Genomic DNA, 19,732 nt, shown 5'->3' with positions numbered 1-19,732 from the left:
GGAGGCTCCAGCTCGAAAGGGACGCGGAGGCTCCAGCTCGAAAGGGACGCGGAGGCTCCAGCTCGAAAGGGACGCGGAGGCTCCAGCTCGAAAGGGACGCGGAGGCTCCAGCTCGAAAGGGACGCGGAGGCTCCAGCTCGAAAGGGACGCGGAGGCTCCAGCTCGAAAGGGACGCGGAGGCTCCAGCTCGAAAGGGACGCGGAGGCTCCAGCTCGAAAGGGACGCGGAGGCTCCAGCTCGAAAGGGACGCGGAGGCTCCAGCTCGAAAGGGACGCGGAGGCTCCAGCTCGAAAGGGACGCGGAGGCTCCAGCTCGAAAGGGACGCGGAGGCTCCAGCTCGAAAGGGACGCGGAGGCTCCAGCTCGAAAGGGACGCGGAGGCTCCAGCTCGAAAGGGACGCGGAGGCTCCAGCTCGAAAGGGACGCGGAGGCTCCAGCTCGAAAGGGACGCGGAGGCTCCAGCTCGAAAGGGACGCGGAGGCTCCAGCTCGAAAGGGACGCGGAGGCTCCAGCTCGAAAGGGACGCGGAGGCTCCAGCTCGAAAGGGACGCGGAGGCTCCAGCTCGAAAGGGACGCGGAGGCTCCAGCTCGAAAGGGACGCGGAGGCTCCAGCTCGAAAGGGACGCGGAGGCTCCAGCTCGAAAGGGACGCGGAGGCTCCAGCTCGAAAGGGACGCGGAGGCTCCAGCTCGAAAGGGACGCGGAGGCTCCAGCTCGAAAGGGACGCGGAGGCTCCAGCTCGAAAGGGACGCGGAGGCTCCAGCTCGAAAGGGACGCGGAGGCTCCAGCTCGAAAGGGACGCGGAGGCTCCAGCTCGAAAGGGACGCGGAGGCTCCAGCTCGAAAGGGACGCGGAGGCTCCAGCTCGAAAGGGACGCGGAGGCTCCAGCTCGAAAGGGACGCGGAGGCTCCAGCTCGAAAGGGACGCGGAGGCTCCAGCTCGAAAGGGACGCGGAGGCTCCAGCTCGAAAGGGACGCGGAGGCTCCAGCTCGAAAGGGACGCGGAGGCTCCAGCTCGAAAGGGACGCGGAGGCTCCAGCTCGAAAGGGACGCGGAGGCTCCAGCTCGAAAGGGACGCGGAGGCTCCAGCTCGAAAGGGACGCGGAGGCTCCAGCTCGAAAGGGACGCGGAGGCTCCAGCTCGAAAGGGACGCGGAGGCTCCAGCTCGAAAGGGACGCGGAGGCTCCAGCTCGAAAGGGACGCGGAGGCTCCAGCTCGAAAGGGACGCGGAGGCTCCAGCTCGAAAGGGACGCGGAGGCTCCAGCTCGAAAGGGACGCGGAGGCTCCAGCTCGAAAGGGACGCGGAGGCTCCAGCTCGAAAGGGACGCGGAGGCTCCAGCTCGAAAGGGACGCGGAGGCTCCAGCTCGAAAGGGACGCGGAGGCTCCAGCTCGAAAGGGACGCGGAGGCTCCAGCTCGAAAGGGACGCGGAGGCTCCAGCTCGAAAGGGACGCGGAGGCTCCAGCTCGAAAGGGACGCGGAGGCTCCAGCTCGAAAGGGACGCGGAGGCTCCAGCTCGAAAGGGACGCGGAGGCTCCAGCTCGAAAGGGACGCGGAGGCTCCAGCTCGAAAGGGACGCGGAGGCTCCAGCTCGAAAGGGACGCGGAGGCTCCAGCTCGAAAGGGACGCGGAGGCTCCAGCTCGAAAGGGACGCGGAGGCTCCAGCTCGAAAGGGACGCGGAGGCTCCAGCTCGAAAGGGACGCGGAGGCTCCAGCTCGAAAGGGACGCGGAGGCTCCAGCTCGAAAGGGACGCGGAGGCTCCAGCTCGAAAGGGACGCGGAGGCTCCAGCTCGAAAGGGACGCGGAGGCTCCAGCTCGAAAGGGACGCGGAGGCTCCAGCTCGAAAGGGACGCGGAGGCTCCAGCTCGAAAGGGACGCGGAGGCTCCAGCTCGAAAGGGACGCGGAGGCTCCAGCTCGAAAGGGACGCGGAGGCTCCAGCTCGAAAGGGACGCGGAGGCTCCAGCTCGAAAAGGACGTGGAGGGTGGCGGGGGCTCCAGCTCGAAAGGGTCACGGAGGGGGCTCCAGCTCGAAAAGAAGAATAGATAGGTAAAGGTGGGGGGGGTAGCACTATTAATCAAAGAGGGCACTGGTGCAATAGTTAGAGATGACCTTAGTTCAGGATATCAGGATGTAGAGTTGGTTTGGGCGGAGATTAGGAATAGTAGGGGAAAAAGTAATTAGTGGGAGTGGTCTGCAGGCCCCTGAACAATAGCCACAGTATAGGACAAAGTATTCAAGAGAAAATATTGTGTGCTTGTGATGAAGGGACGGCAATAATCATGGCAGATTTTAATCTACACATAAACTGGAAAAATTAGGCCGGCAGTAGTAGCCTGGATGAGGAGTTCTTAGAATGCTTTCCAGATAGTTTCTTCGAGTAGCATGTTCTGGAACCAACCAGAGAGCAGGTAATATTAGATTTGGTATTGTGTAACGTGACAGGATTAATTAATGACCTCAGAGTAAAGGCACCCTTCGGTAGCAGCGACCACAATACGATTGAATTTTACATCCAGTTTGAAAGGGAGAAGAGCGGACTGAAGGCTAGTATCTTTAACTTAAACAAGGGCAACTATGTGGAGATGAAAGCTGAGCTAGCTGAAGTGAACTGGGAAACTAGGTTAAAGGATAGATCAATAGAGCAGTGGCAGGGGATATTTCAGAGTATTCAGGATAAGTACATTCCTACTATAAAGAAAAATTCTGAGGGGAGGACCCATCACCTGTGGTTAACTAGAGATGTTAAGGAAAGCATCAAACTTAAGGAAAAAGCGGACAACTCCGCAAAGATGAGCGGCAGGACAGATAATTGGACAGAATATAAAAGAACGGCAGAATAATTAGAAGGTTCATCAGGAGAAAGAAATTAAAAGTATGAGAGGAAGCTAGCTAGAAATGTAAAAACGGATAGCAAGCATTTCTACGGTTACTTAAAAAGGAAAAGTGTGAGTAAAGTGAGTGCTGGTCCTCTAGAGGGTGACAGTGGGGAGTAAATAGTTGATAATAAGGAAATGGCAGAAGAAATAAACAAATATTTTGCTTCTGTGTTCACTACAGAGGATACAAAAAATATTCCAGTAACAGCTGTAAATCAGGAGGTGAACGTTAGAAAGGGGTTTGGTGAAATTGAAATCACTAGGGAAACGGGACTGAGCAAATTGATGGGGCTGCAGGCTGGCAAGTCTCATGCTCCCGATGGCCTGCATCCTAGGGTCTTAAAAGAGGTGGCTAATGAGGTAGTCGGTGCACTGGTGTTAATTTTCCAAAATTCATTAGATTCTGGAAAGGTTCCATCAGATTGGAAAGTAACAAATATGACCCCTGTATTCAAGAAGAGAGGGAGGCAGAAAACCAGAAACTATAGGACAGTTAGCTTGACATGTTGTGGGGAAGTTATCAGAATCGATCATTAAGGAGGTTATAACTGGGCACTTAGAAGAGCACAAGGCAATAGGGAAGAGTCAGCATGGTTTTGAGAAAGGAAAATCATGTTTAATCAATTTATTGGAGTTTTCTGAAGGAGTAACATGCACAGTGGATAAAGGGGGGCCTGCAGATGTACAGTACATGGATTTCCAGGAGGCATTTGATAAGGTGCCATATCAGAGATTATTACGGAAAATAAGAGCGCATGGTGTATTGGGTAACACATTAGCATGGATTGAAGATTGGCTGGCTGGCAGAAAGCAGAGAGTGGGCATAAATGGGTCTTTTTCTGATTGGCAGGATGTGACGAGTGTACTCGCACAGGGGTCTGTACTGAGGCCTCAACTTTTTACGATTTACATCAATGACTTAGATGAGGGGATTGAAGACATGGTAGCTAAATTTGCAGATGATACAAAGAGAGGTAGGAAAGTACGCTGTGAAGAGGACATGAGGAGGTTGCAGGTGGATACAGATAGGTTGAGTGAGTGGGCAAAGATCTGGCAAATGGAGTTTAATGTGGGAAAATGTGAAGTTGGTCACTTTGGCAGGAAGAACAAAAAAGCCGACTTAAATGGAGAACAGCTGTATAATTCTGAGTTGCAGAGGGATATTGGCGCTCTAGTACAAATCACAAAAAGTTAGTGTGCAAGTACAGCAAGTAATTAAGGAGGCTAATGGAATGCTTCCCTTTATTACGAGAGTGATTGAAAATAAAAGTAAGGATGTTATGCTTCAGTTATACAGGGCATTGGTGAGACCGCACTTGAATGCAGTATGCAGTTTTGATCTCCTTATTTAAGAAAGGATGTAAATGCACTGGAGGCAGCTCAAAGGAGGTTTACTGGGTTGATACCTGGAATGAGTCGGTTGTCTTATGAGGAAAAGTTGGATAGGTGGAGCTTGTTTAGAAGAGTGAGGGGTGATTTGATTGTAGTACACAAGATCCTGAACGGGCTTGACAAGGTGGATGTCAAAAGAATGTTTCCTCTTGTGGCTAAGTCTAGAACTAGGGGGCACTGTTTTAAACTTAGGGGTTGCCCTTTTCAGGCAGAGATGAGGAGAATTTTTTTCTCTGAGGGTTGTGCAACTTTGGAATTCTCTGCCTCAGGTAGAGTCATTGAATATTTTTGAGGTAGATTGATTCCCTTGCTTAACAGGAATCTAAGGTTATCAGGGTTAGATAGGAATGTGGAAATCGAAACACAAGCAGATCAGCCATGATCTTATTGAATGGCAGAGCAGGCTTGAGGGGCTGAATGGTCTACTCTTGTTCCTATTTTTTATGTTCTTATGTTCTAAGGCTACACTTTTAAAAGGTGAAAATAAATGCAGCCAAATTGGTATAGAATTCTTCAGGTGTTCCATTGAAGCAAAGTTTCATTTCTATATGCTAGCTTTGAAAAGCAACAGTGGTGTTTATGGTAAATCATAATTTTTTTTTTTTAAGAAACTGACCTATACTCTGAAAACAAAGAAGAATGAGGCCAGGTTTTATTTTATATGAGGCTATTTTTCCCACTCGCTGCCATATAACAGTTGAAGTACAAATGGGACACAGGGGACTTAGTTTCAGGCGTTTACCAATCCTGCTCTGTAGCCAGCCACTGTAATATGCCAAAGAGAAATTGGAGTATTCTGTACAGCACCTTAAATAGCTACTTGTTGTTGTAAACCCATTTCTCGGGGCAAATATGGGCACAATCCTACATCAAGCCAATTTTTTGTCACAGCACTTCAGAACACAAGGATGCTCCAACACGACAGTATCCAATTAGTTGCTTTTTCAAACAACAGATTTGCCTTGAACTTTTGATCTTTTACTTAAGCAATTTAAAAATATTTGTATTACCACATAATATCATCAGCCAGCTTGGCAAGAATGAAAGAAAACAGAGGCATAAACCAATGGAAATTTTACTCAACTCCTGCTACTGGCAGAAGAACCAACAGTATATATTTGAAATAATAAAGTACTGACTACTCTTCCATGATCTTTTTTGTATTTACCCGTTTGTTTCCTGGCACAGGTACAGAATAACATTGACAAAAATCAGCTGTTTCGGGATAATTCTGCAATAATTCAATGGACAGCTCGTCCTCAATCTCTGACATGCTGTCTGCTGTCAGGCACGTGTCTGCATAATCTTTTTTTATGTCAAGCTTTTAAAATAAACTAATGCAGGTCACAATTTTTAATCCTTAGAGGGAAAAACATTTTGTCTTTGGCATTACGTCAATGTTGAAATCTCTTTGGCAGTGAAACTCCATTAAGATATTTGTCAATACAGGAGCACACAGCCAGCTTGGGGAACTGGACAGATAAAGATGAAGTAACATGTTTCAGGAAAAAGACCAGAAAATTGAACTATAATGTGAACGTCAAAGGAGTCAAGAAACAGGGAAAGCTAGGGATACACACACACAAACTGCATGTGAAAAGAATGATAAGTAAACAGGATTCTAGGTTTTATATGTAGAGCAGTGACCAATAAAGTGAAGCAACAATGATCAATCTATGTAGTTCAAGAATTGTCTGTGATCTTGGGTGACCAACAACTATAAGGAGCTTGAGGGCATGAAAAATGTGCTAACAGATTTCCAGGCGGGCACCAGAGAGAATTTCAAGTTACAGTCACAGACTTGACAAACAAGGGCTGTGCACAAGGCATCAGGGAATGTTAACAGGGTATCCAAAACAAGTTCAAAGTTAGAAAAGGCTTTGACGGAGTAAATAGTGAAAAAACATTTCCATTGCTTGGTGCATCCGGGCAAGTGAAGATAAATTGATATGAAAACCATAAAGCAGGAAGCTAGAAGTCAATGTGTTAGAATATGGAATGGATTATGACATTTGGTTATTGGAGCAGAAACATTCCAAGAGGGGATTGAAAAATAAAAGTCTTAAAAAGTAATAAGGAAAGAGTAGGTAAATGGAATTACAGTGGATGGCTCCGATGTGAAGCTTTTACAAAGGCAAAGTATCTCATATTTGTGAATTCAAGATTTATTCCCTGTCTTAAAAGATAATTTTCCACTTTGGCAATAAAAACCAACAAAAACTGTTCCAACATGGCCATGTAAACCAGCTGCTTCATCAATAGTCTTCTCTCCATCATAAGGTTAGAAATGGAGATCTTCACTGATGATTGCAGTTTTCAATTCCATTCACAACTGCTCAAATAATGAAGCAGTCTTTGTCTGCATGCAGCAAGACTTGGACAACATTTAGGCTTGAGCTGATAAGTGCCAAGTAACATTTGTATCACACAAATGGCAGGCAATAACTATCTCCAACAAGAGAGAATCTAACCATCTCCCATTGATGTTCAATGGCAACATCATTGCTGAATCCCCCACTGTCAACATCCTGGGGGGTTACCACTGACCAGGAACTTAATTGGGCCATCTGATTAAGAACAGGTCAGAGGTTGGGAACTCTGTGGCAAGTAACAATCCCTTCCAACTACCCAAAGTTTGTCCACCATCTACAAGTCAGCAGTGTGCTGCAATACTCTCCACCTGCCTGGTTGAGTGCAGCTCCAACATTCAAGAAGCTCCACACCATCCACCACCAGGATACAGCATCAGCAATGTACACCCATTTACAAGAAGCACTACAGGAATGTGCTAAGGCTCCTTTCAACAGGACCTTCCAAGCCCATGACTGCTACTACCTGAAAGGACAAGGTCTTCAAAGCATGGGAACACCATCACCTGCATGCTCTCCTCCAAGCCACATATCATGACTTGAAACTATGTTAACTATAATTATATCGTTGCTCCTTCACTGTTGCCCAGTCAAAATCCAGAAATTCCCTTTCAAACAGCATTGTGGGTGAATATCATATGCAGTGCAGTGGTTCAAAAACGTTGCTCACCACCATCCTCTGATGGGCAATTAGGATTGGGCAATAAATACTGGCTTTGTCAGTGAGGTTAACATCACATGAACAAATAAAAATAAACTACAGGTGCAAATGTGGTGTAATATATTTAAAGTGAAGATACCATTGTGAATTGACAGCTTAAACAAGACAAATGGATGAAAAGAATGTTAGGTTTATTAACCAAAGAAACTTCAAGAAAGTTGGATAGTTATAAATCTATCAATATGGATATTTTTTACACTGCAACAAAGCAAATTTTACTTGCATTGCAGGTAGTATGAAAGAACGGGATGTGGCAATTAAGTGTTTGTTTTTGCCTGCCTTACATCCTTTATGAAAGAAAGACACATACAGTATCTTGTATAACCTCAGGGGATCCCAAAGGGCTTGACAACCAATCAAGTACTTTAGAATAAAAGCAAAATACTGTGGATGCTGAAAATCTGAAATAAAAACAGAGTGCTGGAAATGCTCAACAGGTTTGGCAACATCGGTGGAGAGAAGCAGAATTAATGTTGTATGCGACTTGAAACATAAAACTCTGCTTCAGTCTCCATAGATGCTGTCAGACTTGCAGAGTACTTCCAGCACTTTATTGTTATTTCAGAGGTACTTTGGAAGTGTAGTCACTGTAGTGATTTAGGAAACAAAGTTGTTAAGTTGTGCACAGCAAGCTTCCACAAACAACAATGAGATAATGACGAGAATATTTTTTTTAAACATCGATTGAGGGATAAATTTTGGACAGGGATCTAGGGATAATTCCCCTCTTTATTAAAATAGTGTCAAGTGATCCTTTATGTCTACCTTAGAAAACAGATCTGAGGCCTTTGGCCTGAGGGCTTTAAGCCTTATCCAAAAGATACAACTTCAATAGTGCAGCACTCCCTCAGTACTGCATGGTAATGTCAGCCAAGATCTTTGTCTTCGGGTCTTTGGAGTTGGCATTAAACCTTACCAGAAGTAAGAGTACGATCAACTAAGCCATGGTTGGCGCTCAATGTTTGAGTACAGTTGCTAAATATTTCCTGTTGAATATCTTTCCAATGCATGTGTGATCCATAGGCACCAATGTTATTACACTATGACATGGAGTTCCCTCTGTATTTGCGCCTAGATATACCCTTAAGCTGGGGCACAAACAAACCAATTTATCTATGAAACCCACCGTTGGAAAGAATCTCTGACCACAAAGCCAGTTATATCCCTAACTCTCAAAAACATGTATCCTCCAATTGCACTTGCTTGGGGGGGAGCAGATATGCATCTTTCAACAGTGTCTCCCGCTATGCCTCCAAATCGTGTTGCAATGTCAACTTCCTGGTCTTTCAATTATATTTTTGAGCATTTTTTTTAAAAAAAATGATCCTGACTGGAGACCTTCTCTCGATCTTTTATTTCTTTTAATGCATTTATATAGCTTAAACATAAGTCACATTAAAGAGAGAAAAGATTCCTTATTTACAGGTGCATAAACATACTGTGTTTGATATATATGAATGACAGTTAAATGAATTGAAGCTTAAACTTTTAGACTCAAATAAGAAACGTACTCCCAGTTTATATTCAGAAATACGAAGTCAGGATTATAATTATTCCCTCCAATTGTCATTTTCTCCATTCCTCTGCTGAAGATGCTGACTCATGCAGTAGATTTCCAAGGAATCTAACTACCCTCTGCCACCTCATCAGACGGTTATACTTCAGATATGAATCCAGATAAAATGTGATAATAGGCTATTCAACTGCAGTGGGCATTCACAATTGCCAGCCCCCTCCCCCCATCTGATCCAGAAGTGCACTTTCTTGTAATGATGATCGGACAGCCATCGGGCGCAAGAGCTGTGGCAGGTTGTCCCCTCTCTAACTCCAAGGTGCTGAAGCTAATTGTAGCACCCTTACTGCAGTCCAGTTGAGATCAACATAGAGGAGAGAAAGAAGATCTGTTTGATCCAAATGCACTCTTATAGAAATAGACTGCTGTATTTGTGTGGGTATGTATGAATCTCAATTAAAGGCAAACCGAATAATCCCAGTACTAGGTTCAGTTCAAAAAGATGAAAAATCTTTGAACTATGTCAGGTGTAACATCAGCATACTTGTAAGATAGTAGTATAGTTAATCTAATTAGCTCAGTTCCAACAACTATCTGGGAAATGAAAAACCCAACAGGTTATAAATACTTCCAGTAGTACAGTCTGCACTGAAGAATTAATTCATTACAATTTCACGTCATGCTGAATAATATAATTAAACTTTAGATTGGAATCAATAGTTTTCAGTTACACAAGGAAAAACATTGCCTGCTTGCACACAGTGTCTAACTGTTCATTGCACAACTCTGTTGTATCTCAAACATAGGTATGTTTCAGTAGATATTCTTAATCCCAATGGTAAACTTTCATTAGGAGGCTGAGTTCCTTTTGGTTTCTCAATTACTTTAGCTGTAATTACATAAACTGTAACATCATCCACCTTGCAACATTTTGAGAATGTTTGAGTTTTAAAGAATATAATAGTTAGACAATGTCAAAAGCTATATTGCATTTAGATGGATGTGGTTTTAGCTTTCAACACAAAGCATTCAAATGAGTGCTGGATGGACCTTTGTGCCTTAACAGCTCTCAGCCCAAAACCTCCTCACACCCTGGGTGAACACAATTTTTAAGTCTTATTCAGGGATAAAATGAAATACTGGGTTTGATTAGACTGCAGTTGCCAGAAGATAGACAAATTGTGCACCTTAAAAATCATAACTCATGGCTGGCTTAATGCAAGATCTATGAAGAGTAGGTCAATTAAACCTATTTTTTTTGGCAGTTTATGTTCATTTATCTTTTTTTCATTTTGGCTGACAAATTACTGCAATTACTTACTAGTCTTTTTTGCTGAAGCTGCTCTCTAAGCACTCTGTCTTCAGGTAAAACATCACACAGAAGGTAGTAGTCTGCTTGTTCATCTGTCAAACAAAAAATATTTTCGGTTGTTCAGTATTTGTAAAGCTATTTTAGAATTCCATCTTACTTTTGCAATATATTTCTTGGCACAAGAAAATGTGTTCAAAAATCACAAACTTAAAATAAACTATTCATTAGTAAACTTTAAAAAGCACGAATAGTCTCTTTCACATACTTTAAATCTGAAATACTTACCTTCTGAAGCTTGGGAATTGGTTCTTATAACACTACAAAAATCTGTTACTGGTTGCTCAATAAACCTTTTCTTCCAATACAAAACGTACCTTGAAACAAACCAAAAATAAAAATAAGTCACTCTATCATAGTATACTATCTTTTTACCTGTTTAATCAAAATTAAATTCTCCCTCCCCACAAATCTTAAAAGCTAACTCAGGAAGAGAAAAAAATCTTGTGTTCTTGTTGAAACTAAGTTAAAAGCTGATTGGACTCAAGGTATGAAAGCCTGTTTGACAATTCTGAAAGACTGTCTTCTACTCAAATTAACTTAACTTTGTAGAATAAGATTCCCAATTGATTTTGACGATGTGCTGCCATACTATTTAATGAACAATTCATTATGTAATTCAAATCTATCTGCATTATTTTGAGTATTTTTTGGTTTTCCGTTTTAATAAGATTTTCAGATTTAAATGTCTTTGTTCACATTTATTTCATTAAAATGTTTACTTTTACTGTTTGCATTACAGTTTGTTTTCTTCAGTGAAAGCTATTTACGGTTACAACTCAAGATAGCCAGGTGGTGAGGGTTAGAACTGGAGCCTCGGTTTTATGCACCTGTAAGCTTTGATTCACACACATGTTAGAGGTTGTGGTGGTCAGATTGGAGGTTCACATTTTCAGTCTGCTCATACGAGGAAAATGATCTTCGTATCATAAGCTTTATATTAGCAATAGAGAGTAGCAAGCAAGAATCTAAACTAGAAATTCAAAATTGGAAGAGGGTTAACTTCAATGCGATGAGGGGGGATCCAGCCTGGATAAAATGAATCCCAAGACAGAAAGGAAAAACTGTAACAGAACAACGGGTGATCTTTGAGGAGATGTTACAGGTATAGGCTAGTTACATTCAAACTAGGGCTTAATGGAAGACAAGGGAAACAGAAAATTGATGAAATTAAAAAAAAGGGGGGTGGTATGATGCATGTCAAGTGAAGTCTTCAACTGAGAACCAGACCAAATACAATAAGTTGAGAGGGAAGTTGAAGAGGAAACTAAGACCGGCAAAGAGAGAATATAAGAATAGAATGGCAGTTAACATAAGAGGGAACGCAAAAATCTTCTACTGGCATTTAACTAGTAAACAGGTAGTAAGAGGCAGGTTGAGACCTATTGAGGACGAAGAGGGTGATATATGCTTAGACACAGAGGACAAGACTAGAATAGTCAATGAGTGCTTTGTATCGATGTTTACAGAGGAAGAGATACTAACAAAGTATCATTGAATGAGGAGACCATAAGGTGATGGATGAGGTGAAAATTGATAGGCAAGGTGTACTGGAAAGGCTGGCAATGCTTAAGAGGGGCTAAGGCACCTGGTCCAGAGGGCTTGCATCCCAGATTGCTGAGGGGAGGTAGAGCTTGCTATAATCTTCTAATCTCCCCTAGACATTTTGGGGGGGGGGGGGGGGGGGGGGGGGTGCGCCATAACATACGTACATATATATCAATTAGGCGGCCTGCCAATCAATAAGATCATGGCTCATCTAAATGTAACCTCAACCGATAACCTTTCACCTTCTTTTAATCAAGAATTCCAAAGACTCACAACCCTCAGAGAAAAAAATTCTCCCCATCTGTCTTAAATGAGCGACCCTTAATTTTTAAACAGTGACCTCCTCGTTCAAGAATTCCCACAAGAATCATCATTTTCTCCACATCCACCCTATCAAGACCCCTCAGGATCTTAAAGGTTTCAATTAAGTTGCTTCTGATTCTGTTAAGTTCCAGTGGCTACAAGCCTAACCTGTCCAGCCTTTCCTCACAGGACAACCTGCCCATTCCTGGTATTAGTCTAGCAAACCTTCACTGAACTGCTTCTAACGCATTTACAGCTTTCTTTAAATAAGGAGACCAGTGCTGCACACAATACTCCAAATGTGGTCTCAGCAATGCCCTGTACAACTGAAGCATAACCTCCCTATTTTTGTAATCAATTCCCCTCACAACAAATGAAACATTCTATTAGCTTTCCTAATTACCTGTTGTACCTGCATGCGAACCTTTTGCGATTCATGCACTGGGATACCCAGGTCTCTCTGAATCTCAGAGCTCTGCATTCTTTCACCATTTAGATAAGCTTTTATATTCTTCCTGCTGAATGATTTCACATTTGCCCACATTATCCTGCAATTGCCAGATCTTTATCCGCTTACTTAATCTATCTATGTCGCTTTGTAGCCTCCTTACGTCCTCTTCACAATTTACTTTCCTACCTATCTTGATGTCGTCAGCAAATATAGCAACCATTCCTTCACCCAAGTCATTTATATCAATTGTAAAAGGTTGAGGCCCCAGCTCTGATCCCTGTGGCACACCGCTCATCACATTCTGCCAACCAGAAGATGACCCATTTGTGCCAACTCCCCGTTTTCCATTAGCTAGCCATCTTCCATCCACACCAATATGTTACCCCCTACATCATGAGCTTTTATTTTCTGCAATAACCTTTGATGTGACATTTTATCAAATGCCTTCTGGAAATCCAAGTACAGTACATCCACCTGTTCCCTGTTATCCACAGCACATGTGACTCCTTCAAAGAACTCCAATAATTTGGTTAAACATGATTTCCTTTCTACAAAACCATGCCGACTCTGTCTGATTGCCTTGAATATTTCCAAATGCCTCACTATAACATCTAATAATAGCTTCTAACGTACCTATGACAGGTGTTAGGCTAACTGGCCGATAAGTTCCTGCTTTTTGCCTCCTGCCATTTTTGAGTAAAGGAGTTATGTTTGCTATTTTCTAATCTAATGGAACTTTCCCCGTATCTAGGGAATTTTAGAAAATTAAAACCAGTGCATCAATTATCTCACTAGCCACTTCTTTCAAGACCTTAGCATAATATCCACCTGGAGCTGGAGATTTGTCAGCCCAAAGTCCCAACAATTTGCTCAATTCCACTTTCCAGGTGACTAATTTTCCCAAGTTCCTCCCTCCCTTCCATTTCCTGATTCACAGCTATTTCCGGAATGTTACTTGTGTCCTCTATAATGAAGATCGAAGCAAAATACCTGTTTAATTTATCCGCCAGCTCCTTACTTTCCATTATCAATTCCCCAGACATGCACTCTAAAGGACAAATGCTCACTTTTTTAAACTCTTATTTAAATCTCGATAGAAACTCTTACTATCCATTTTTATGTAATTAGTTAGCTTTCTCTCATACTCTAATTTTCCATCCTTATTAATCTTTTTGTCATTCTTTGCTGTTCTATATATTTTTTCCAATATTCTGACCTGCCACCCATCTTTGCATAATTATATGCTTTTCCTTTCAGTTTGATAGTGTCTAACTTTTTTAGTTAACTATGGATGGTGGGCCCTGCCCTTGGAATTTTTCTCATTGGAATGTATATATTCTGTGTATTCTGAAATATCTCTTTAAATGTCTGCCACTGAACTGCTACCCTGTCCCTTAACCTCATTTGTCAGTTCACCTGAGATAGATCTGCTTTCATGCCCTCATAATTGTTCTTATTTAAGATTAAAATACTAGTCTTGGATACACTTGTTTCTCCCTCAAAATGAATGTAAAATTCAATCATATTATGATTGCTGCTTCCAAGGGGTGCCTTCACCAGGAGGTCATCAATTATTCTTATCTTGTTGCACAATACCAGCTCTCTGGTTGGCTCCAGAACGTGCTGCTCTAAGAAACTATCCTGAAAACATTCTACGAGCTCATCTACACTACCTTTGCTCACCTGATTTTTCCAGTTGATACAGTAGATGAAAATCCCCCATGATTATTGCTGTACCTTTCTGGCAAGCTCCCATTATCTCTTGTTTTATACTCTGGCTTACTGTGTAGTTGCAATCGGGGGGGGGGGGGGGGGGGGGGGGCTGTACACCACTCCCACAAGTGACTTCTTACCTTTATCATTCCTCATCTCAATCCACTTATACATCCTGGTTTTCTGAACTTGGATCATGCCTCTCTATTGTGCTAATACCATCATTAATGCACAGAACCACCTCTCCACCTTTTCCTAACTTCATATAAATACATGGACTATGACCATGGATCTTCCCCCTCCCATTGCAACTTCCTCTCCAGCCCTGAGCAGATGTCCTGACCCCTGGCACGCAACAAAGCCATATGGACTCTTGATGTTGGCAAGAGAACACTGTCAATCCCCTTTATTATACTGTCCCCTAACACCTCATTGCTTTTCGCTCCCGCCACTTGGATGGCTTCCTGTACCATGGTGCCATGGTCAGTTTGCTCATCCACACTGCAGCCCCCCCCCCTCTTATCCACACAAGCTGAGAGAACCTCAAACGTGTAGGACAATTGCAGAGGCTCACACTCCTGCCCTCTGGATCCTCTGACCTGCCTCACTCACAGTCACACCCTCCTGTCCCTGGCCATTGACCAAATCAGAAGACCCTATCCTAAGTGGTGTAACTGTCTTCTGGTATAAAGGTAACTTTCTCCCTCCATGATGTGTTGCAGAGGCTGCAGCTCAGCCTCCAGCTCAATGACTCTGAGCCAAACTTCCTCAAGCCGCAAACACTTACTGCAGACACATTTGCCCTGGATCACAATATTATCCAGGAGCTCCCACATGCTGCAGCCTTGACACATGTCCTGCTACCCTTAATGTCTTTTAAATAAGTTCTTAATTATATTGATCACTTATTAATGTTGAACAAAAACAGAATTACCTGGATAAACTCAGGTCTGGCAGCATCCTTTCTTCTCCGCCGATGCTGCCAGACCTCCTGAGTTTTTCCAGGTAATTTTGTTTTTGTTTTTGTTTTGGATTTCCAGCATCTGTAGTTTTTTGTTTTTATAACTTATTAATGTTGCTTTTGTAAAGAAACTTTTTTCTATTTTTCTTGGACTGTGGCATTAAAATTGGGACCATGGCTTTAAAAACTACCATAGCTGCAGTTGAAAGACAAGTCACTGGAACAGAATGAAAAATATCTACAACATTGCTATCCTGGAACATAAGAGAACAGGATGGTTCCAGAAAGGAGTTCTGGACTAGGGGAAAGTGCCTGATAACAGCATTTTAAACTGGCTCCTAACCAGGTGACCAGGGTTTTTTGTGTGGGACAAGTGCAGGCAGAACAGCTCCTAGCCTGCAAAGAGGGAAGACCTGAAACCTCTCTCTCTCTCTCTCTTTCATGTGTTTGTAAGATTCCAGCAATTCTGCCATAATAGTTAGCTGGCTATCCCTCACATCTCTGCAACCTGTATTCTCTGAAAACCCCTGCCAAGAGGAAAAGGGGAAAAATCGCCAGTAGGGACAGTGAAAAGCAAGTTTTTCAACCAGTGAACCACAGGCTGAAAGTGCTGGGAAACCACCTTGTGTCATCAACAATAAACTGCAAGGATCTGGAAGACATCAGTCAAAATCAACCCATCTAATCCTGTACTCCAGATTGATGCTATTGAACCGTTTTATCCCACCATTAAAATCCATGTTTTGTGTCGTGTGTTTGAGTATATGTATAGAGGTTGAAGAAGGGGTGGAGTTTAAGTTATTGACTTATAAGTTAGCAGTTCATATTTCTTTCTCTTGCTACTCGTTATAGACAATTTGTTCAATAAACAGTTATTTACTTACTAAGTTTACAAACCTGGTGCTCATATTCTGTTAACCTAAATTAAACAGTTAGGTATAATTGGGGCAATCTGGTGGTTTGGTCAAACTTTCCACATTTGTTGCGGTTCGGGGAGCAATAGGCTTGATAATACAGCGCACCATCTCCAGTGAGTCGTGACACTTTCTGAAACATTTCATTAACTTTACCATCAAATTGTGTACTAATTTAAACCTGAGGGATAGAACAGATACTCACCAAACAGCTAGCTCCTTTCCCTGTAATAGAGCAAGAACCAATTTCCATGGGGTGATAAAGATTGAAAGAAGAAACGAATAACTCCTTCCCCCATCCTTCACCAGACTCCCCTTTCACCAAACTCCAAGTCTTCACTCAGTTAGTCAGCTGCACTCCATTTGCCAAGGCTGCACTAAAGAACCCTGAATTTATAGTCAACTGAAGATTGGGGCGTTGCAAATATAACACTTTATTCAAGAAAGGGGGCAAGGGCAATCCTAGCAACTGTTTAACAGTTTAACAACAGTGTTGGGTAAGGTTTGAGATAACAATAATCAGGGAGCAAAAATAACACACACTTGGAGCGGTGCGAGTTAATTAAGGAGAACCAGCATGATTTGTAAAACGCAGATTGTGCTTGACTACTCTGATTTAATTTTTTGATGAAAGGTTGATGAAGGGAATGCAGTGGATGTTGTCTACATGGATTTTTAGTAAGAATTTGACAGTGTCATATAAAAGGTGGTTAACAAAATTAAGGCACATGGAATAGGAAGGTCACTGCCAGCTTGTATAAAAAAAATGACTTACAGGCAAAAAAGTGAGTTGTGGTAAATGGTTGTTTTTTTAGACTGCAGACAGTGGTGTTCCCCAAGGTTCAGTGCAAGGACCACTGTTTTTATTTTTATATACTGCATATAAATTACTTGGACACTGGAATGCTGGGTAAAATTTCAAAATATGCCAAACTTGAAGGTATGGCAAACAGAGGGGTACCACTGATTGCAATAGGACATTGACAGGCTGGCAGAATGGACAGAGAAGTGGCAGATGAGTTCAACACAGGAGTGTTAGGTGTTGCATTTTGGCAAAAGGGATAGAGAGGCAAGAAAGCCTTAGTGACACAGTTCTAAGGAACGTGCAGGGATGAAAAACTGGTTTCAAGAGATCAAGTTTTTAGAAAATAATAGTTCTATAAAGCTAAATCCAATGTAATTTGAACCCAGGGCCTAGGGCCATGCCAGAAACAGAAAATGTTGGAAACACTCAGCAGGTCAGATATCAAGGACAGGATTTTACATTGAAAATAACAGTAAGGCTAACAGCACTCACTTTAATATCCAGTAAATCAGACAGCAACATCTGGAGTATGCACATGTACAGTTAAATGCAGGCATCTGGAAGTTGAGGTCCAAATTACCCAGCTCCTCCACAGGTTGCGAGAATAGAACTTGGCTGATGTACTCAGCATTGAAATCAATGTAAAAACGTAAGATGTGGTAGCTGCCAAACATAGCAGAAAAAGCTAGAACTGTTGCATTCAGCTATAAGTGAATTTTTAACATTGTGATCAATCATAATTACTGATGAATAACTTCCATGGCACAAAAAATTAAATTTTATAATTGTGGAGTCTCATTTTTTCAGAATTTTATTAGTGTTAGAGACTCTTATTCAAAAAACTTTTTTTCAGATATCGAGCTGAGAATCATGATGGTTATGGAGCCTGTCATTGGATCAGCCAGACTGGAAGGTAAACATGAACAGATAAAAATGTATGCTCTGAGGTGCAACATGTTGTACTTGGAAAAAACTTTGAGGCTAAATGATGAATTGATTATTCAAAAGGGGTACTTTTAAAATTTCTGTTCTCCATGCAACCTAACTGCAAATATTTGTTTGAGAGGTAGGTGAGCCACCCAGTAACTGACTGGAAAGACAAACATTGAGCAGCTGCAGGACATTCTGAAGGGGGAGATGAATAGCCAGAGGTCGTGGTCCATATTGGTACCAACAACATAGGTAAAAAGAGGGATGAGGTCCTGAAAGCAGAATATAGGGAGCTAGGAAATAAATTAAAAAGCAGGACTTGAAAGATAGTAATCTCATGATTAATCCCAGTGCCACGTGCTAGCGAGATCAGGAATAGGAGAATAGACCAGATGAATATGTGGCTGGAGGGATGGTGCAGAAGGGGGGTTTTAGATTCCTGAGGAATTGGGACCAATAATGAGGAAGATAGGGTAAACTGAACAGGTTGCACCCCAGCAGGACTGGGACCAATATCCTTGTACTGTGGGGAAGGGTTTAATCTAGAGTGGCGGAGGGTTGGGAACATAAGCGGGGAGACACAAGAGAGGGAAACAAAGATAGGATTGAAAGACAGAAAAGTAGAAAGCAAAAAAGTGGAAGTCAGAGGAAACAGGGCTAGCAGCAAATAAGGCCATAATACAAAAAAAATGTAAAATGTTAAAAAGACAAGTCTAAAGGAACTGAATCTGAATGCATGGAGCATTCGCAATAAGGTAGACTAAATAACAGAGCAAACAGATAAGATATGTTTGTGATTACAGAGACATGGCTGCAGGGTGACCAAGGCTGGGAACTGAATATCCAAAGGCACTCAATATTTAGCAAGGACAGGCAAGAAGGAAAAGGAGATGGGGTGGCGTTGTTAGTTAAGGATGAAATCAGTACAATAATGAGGGGGGATATTGGCTCAAAAAATCTTGGTGTAGAATCAGTTTGGGTGGAGCTAATAAGCAACAAGGGGCAGAAAACATTAGTGGGAGTTGTCTATAGGCCGACAAACAATAGTGGTAAGGTAGGGGATGGCATCAAATAGGAAATTAGAGATGCATGTAACAAGGGTGAGACAATAATCTTGGGTGACTTTAATCTATGTAGACCGGGCAAACCAAATTACCAACAACACTGTGGCGGATGAATTCCTGGAGTACGTAGGAGATGGTTTTTTGGACTAGTATGTTGAGGAACCAACGAGGGAACAGGCTATCCTGGATTTGGTACTGTACATTAAAAGGGGTTAATTAATAATCTTGTTGTGCAGGGTCCTTCAGGGAAGTGACCACAACATAATAAAATTCTTCATTAGTATAGAAAGTGAAGTAGTCTGATCTGAAACTCAGATCCTCAATCTAAGCAAAGGAAACTACAAAGGTTTGAGTGGTGAGTCGGCTAAGATAGATTGGGGAACTTCATTAAAAGGCATGACGGTGGATAGACAATGGCTAATATATAAGGAACGAATGTATGCATGGGCAACAGTTATACAGTCCTTTCTGGCACAAAAAGACACCAGGAAAAGTGGTCCAACCATGGCAAACAAAAGAAATTAAGGACAGTATTAAATCCAGAGAGGAGTTATATAAAGTTGCTAGAAAAATGTAGCAAGCCTAAGGATTGGAAGCAGTTTAGAATTTAGCAAAGGAGGAGATTGATTCAGAGGGGAAAAATAGAGTCGAAGAGTAAACTTGCATGGAACATAAAAGCAGACTGTAAAAGCTTCTGTAAGTACATAAAAAGAATAAGATTAGTGAAGACAAATGTAGGTCCCTTACAAGAGGGGACCTGGAAATGGCAGAGCAATTGGACAACTACTTTAGTTCTCTCTTCAC

At 42.5% G+C, this 19,732-nt stretch overlaps 1 protein-coding gene across 1 annotated transcript in view; it reads right to left on the bottom strand.

The window, feature by feature from the left end:
• The window catches only part of znf277 (zinc finger protein 277), a 77,257-nt gene that overhangs the window by 43,103 nt on the left and 14,422 nt on the right, over positions 1-19,732 (bottom strand). The window contains exons 3-4 of the mRNA XM_041216106.1: positions 10,468-10,556; positions 10,192-10,274 (exon numbers count right to left, since the gene is read on the bottom strand). Of these exons, the coding sequence (XP_041072040.1) occupies positions 10,192-10,274; positions 10,468-10,556 (172 nt within the window). The remainder of the gene's footprint in view (positions 1-10,191; positions 10,275-10,467; positions 10,557-19,732) is intronic.

This window comes from Carcharodon carcharias, chromosome 21 (assembly GCF_017639515.1).
Source record: "Carcharodon carcharias isolate sCarCar2 chromosome 21, sCarCar2.pri, whole genome shotgun sequence".
Taxonomy (NCBI): Eukaryota; Metazoa; Chordata; class Chondrichthyes; order Lamniformes; family Lamnidae; genus Carcharodon; species Carcharodon carcharias.
This window is presented reverse-complemented; position numbering and strand designations above follow the sequence as displayed.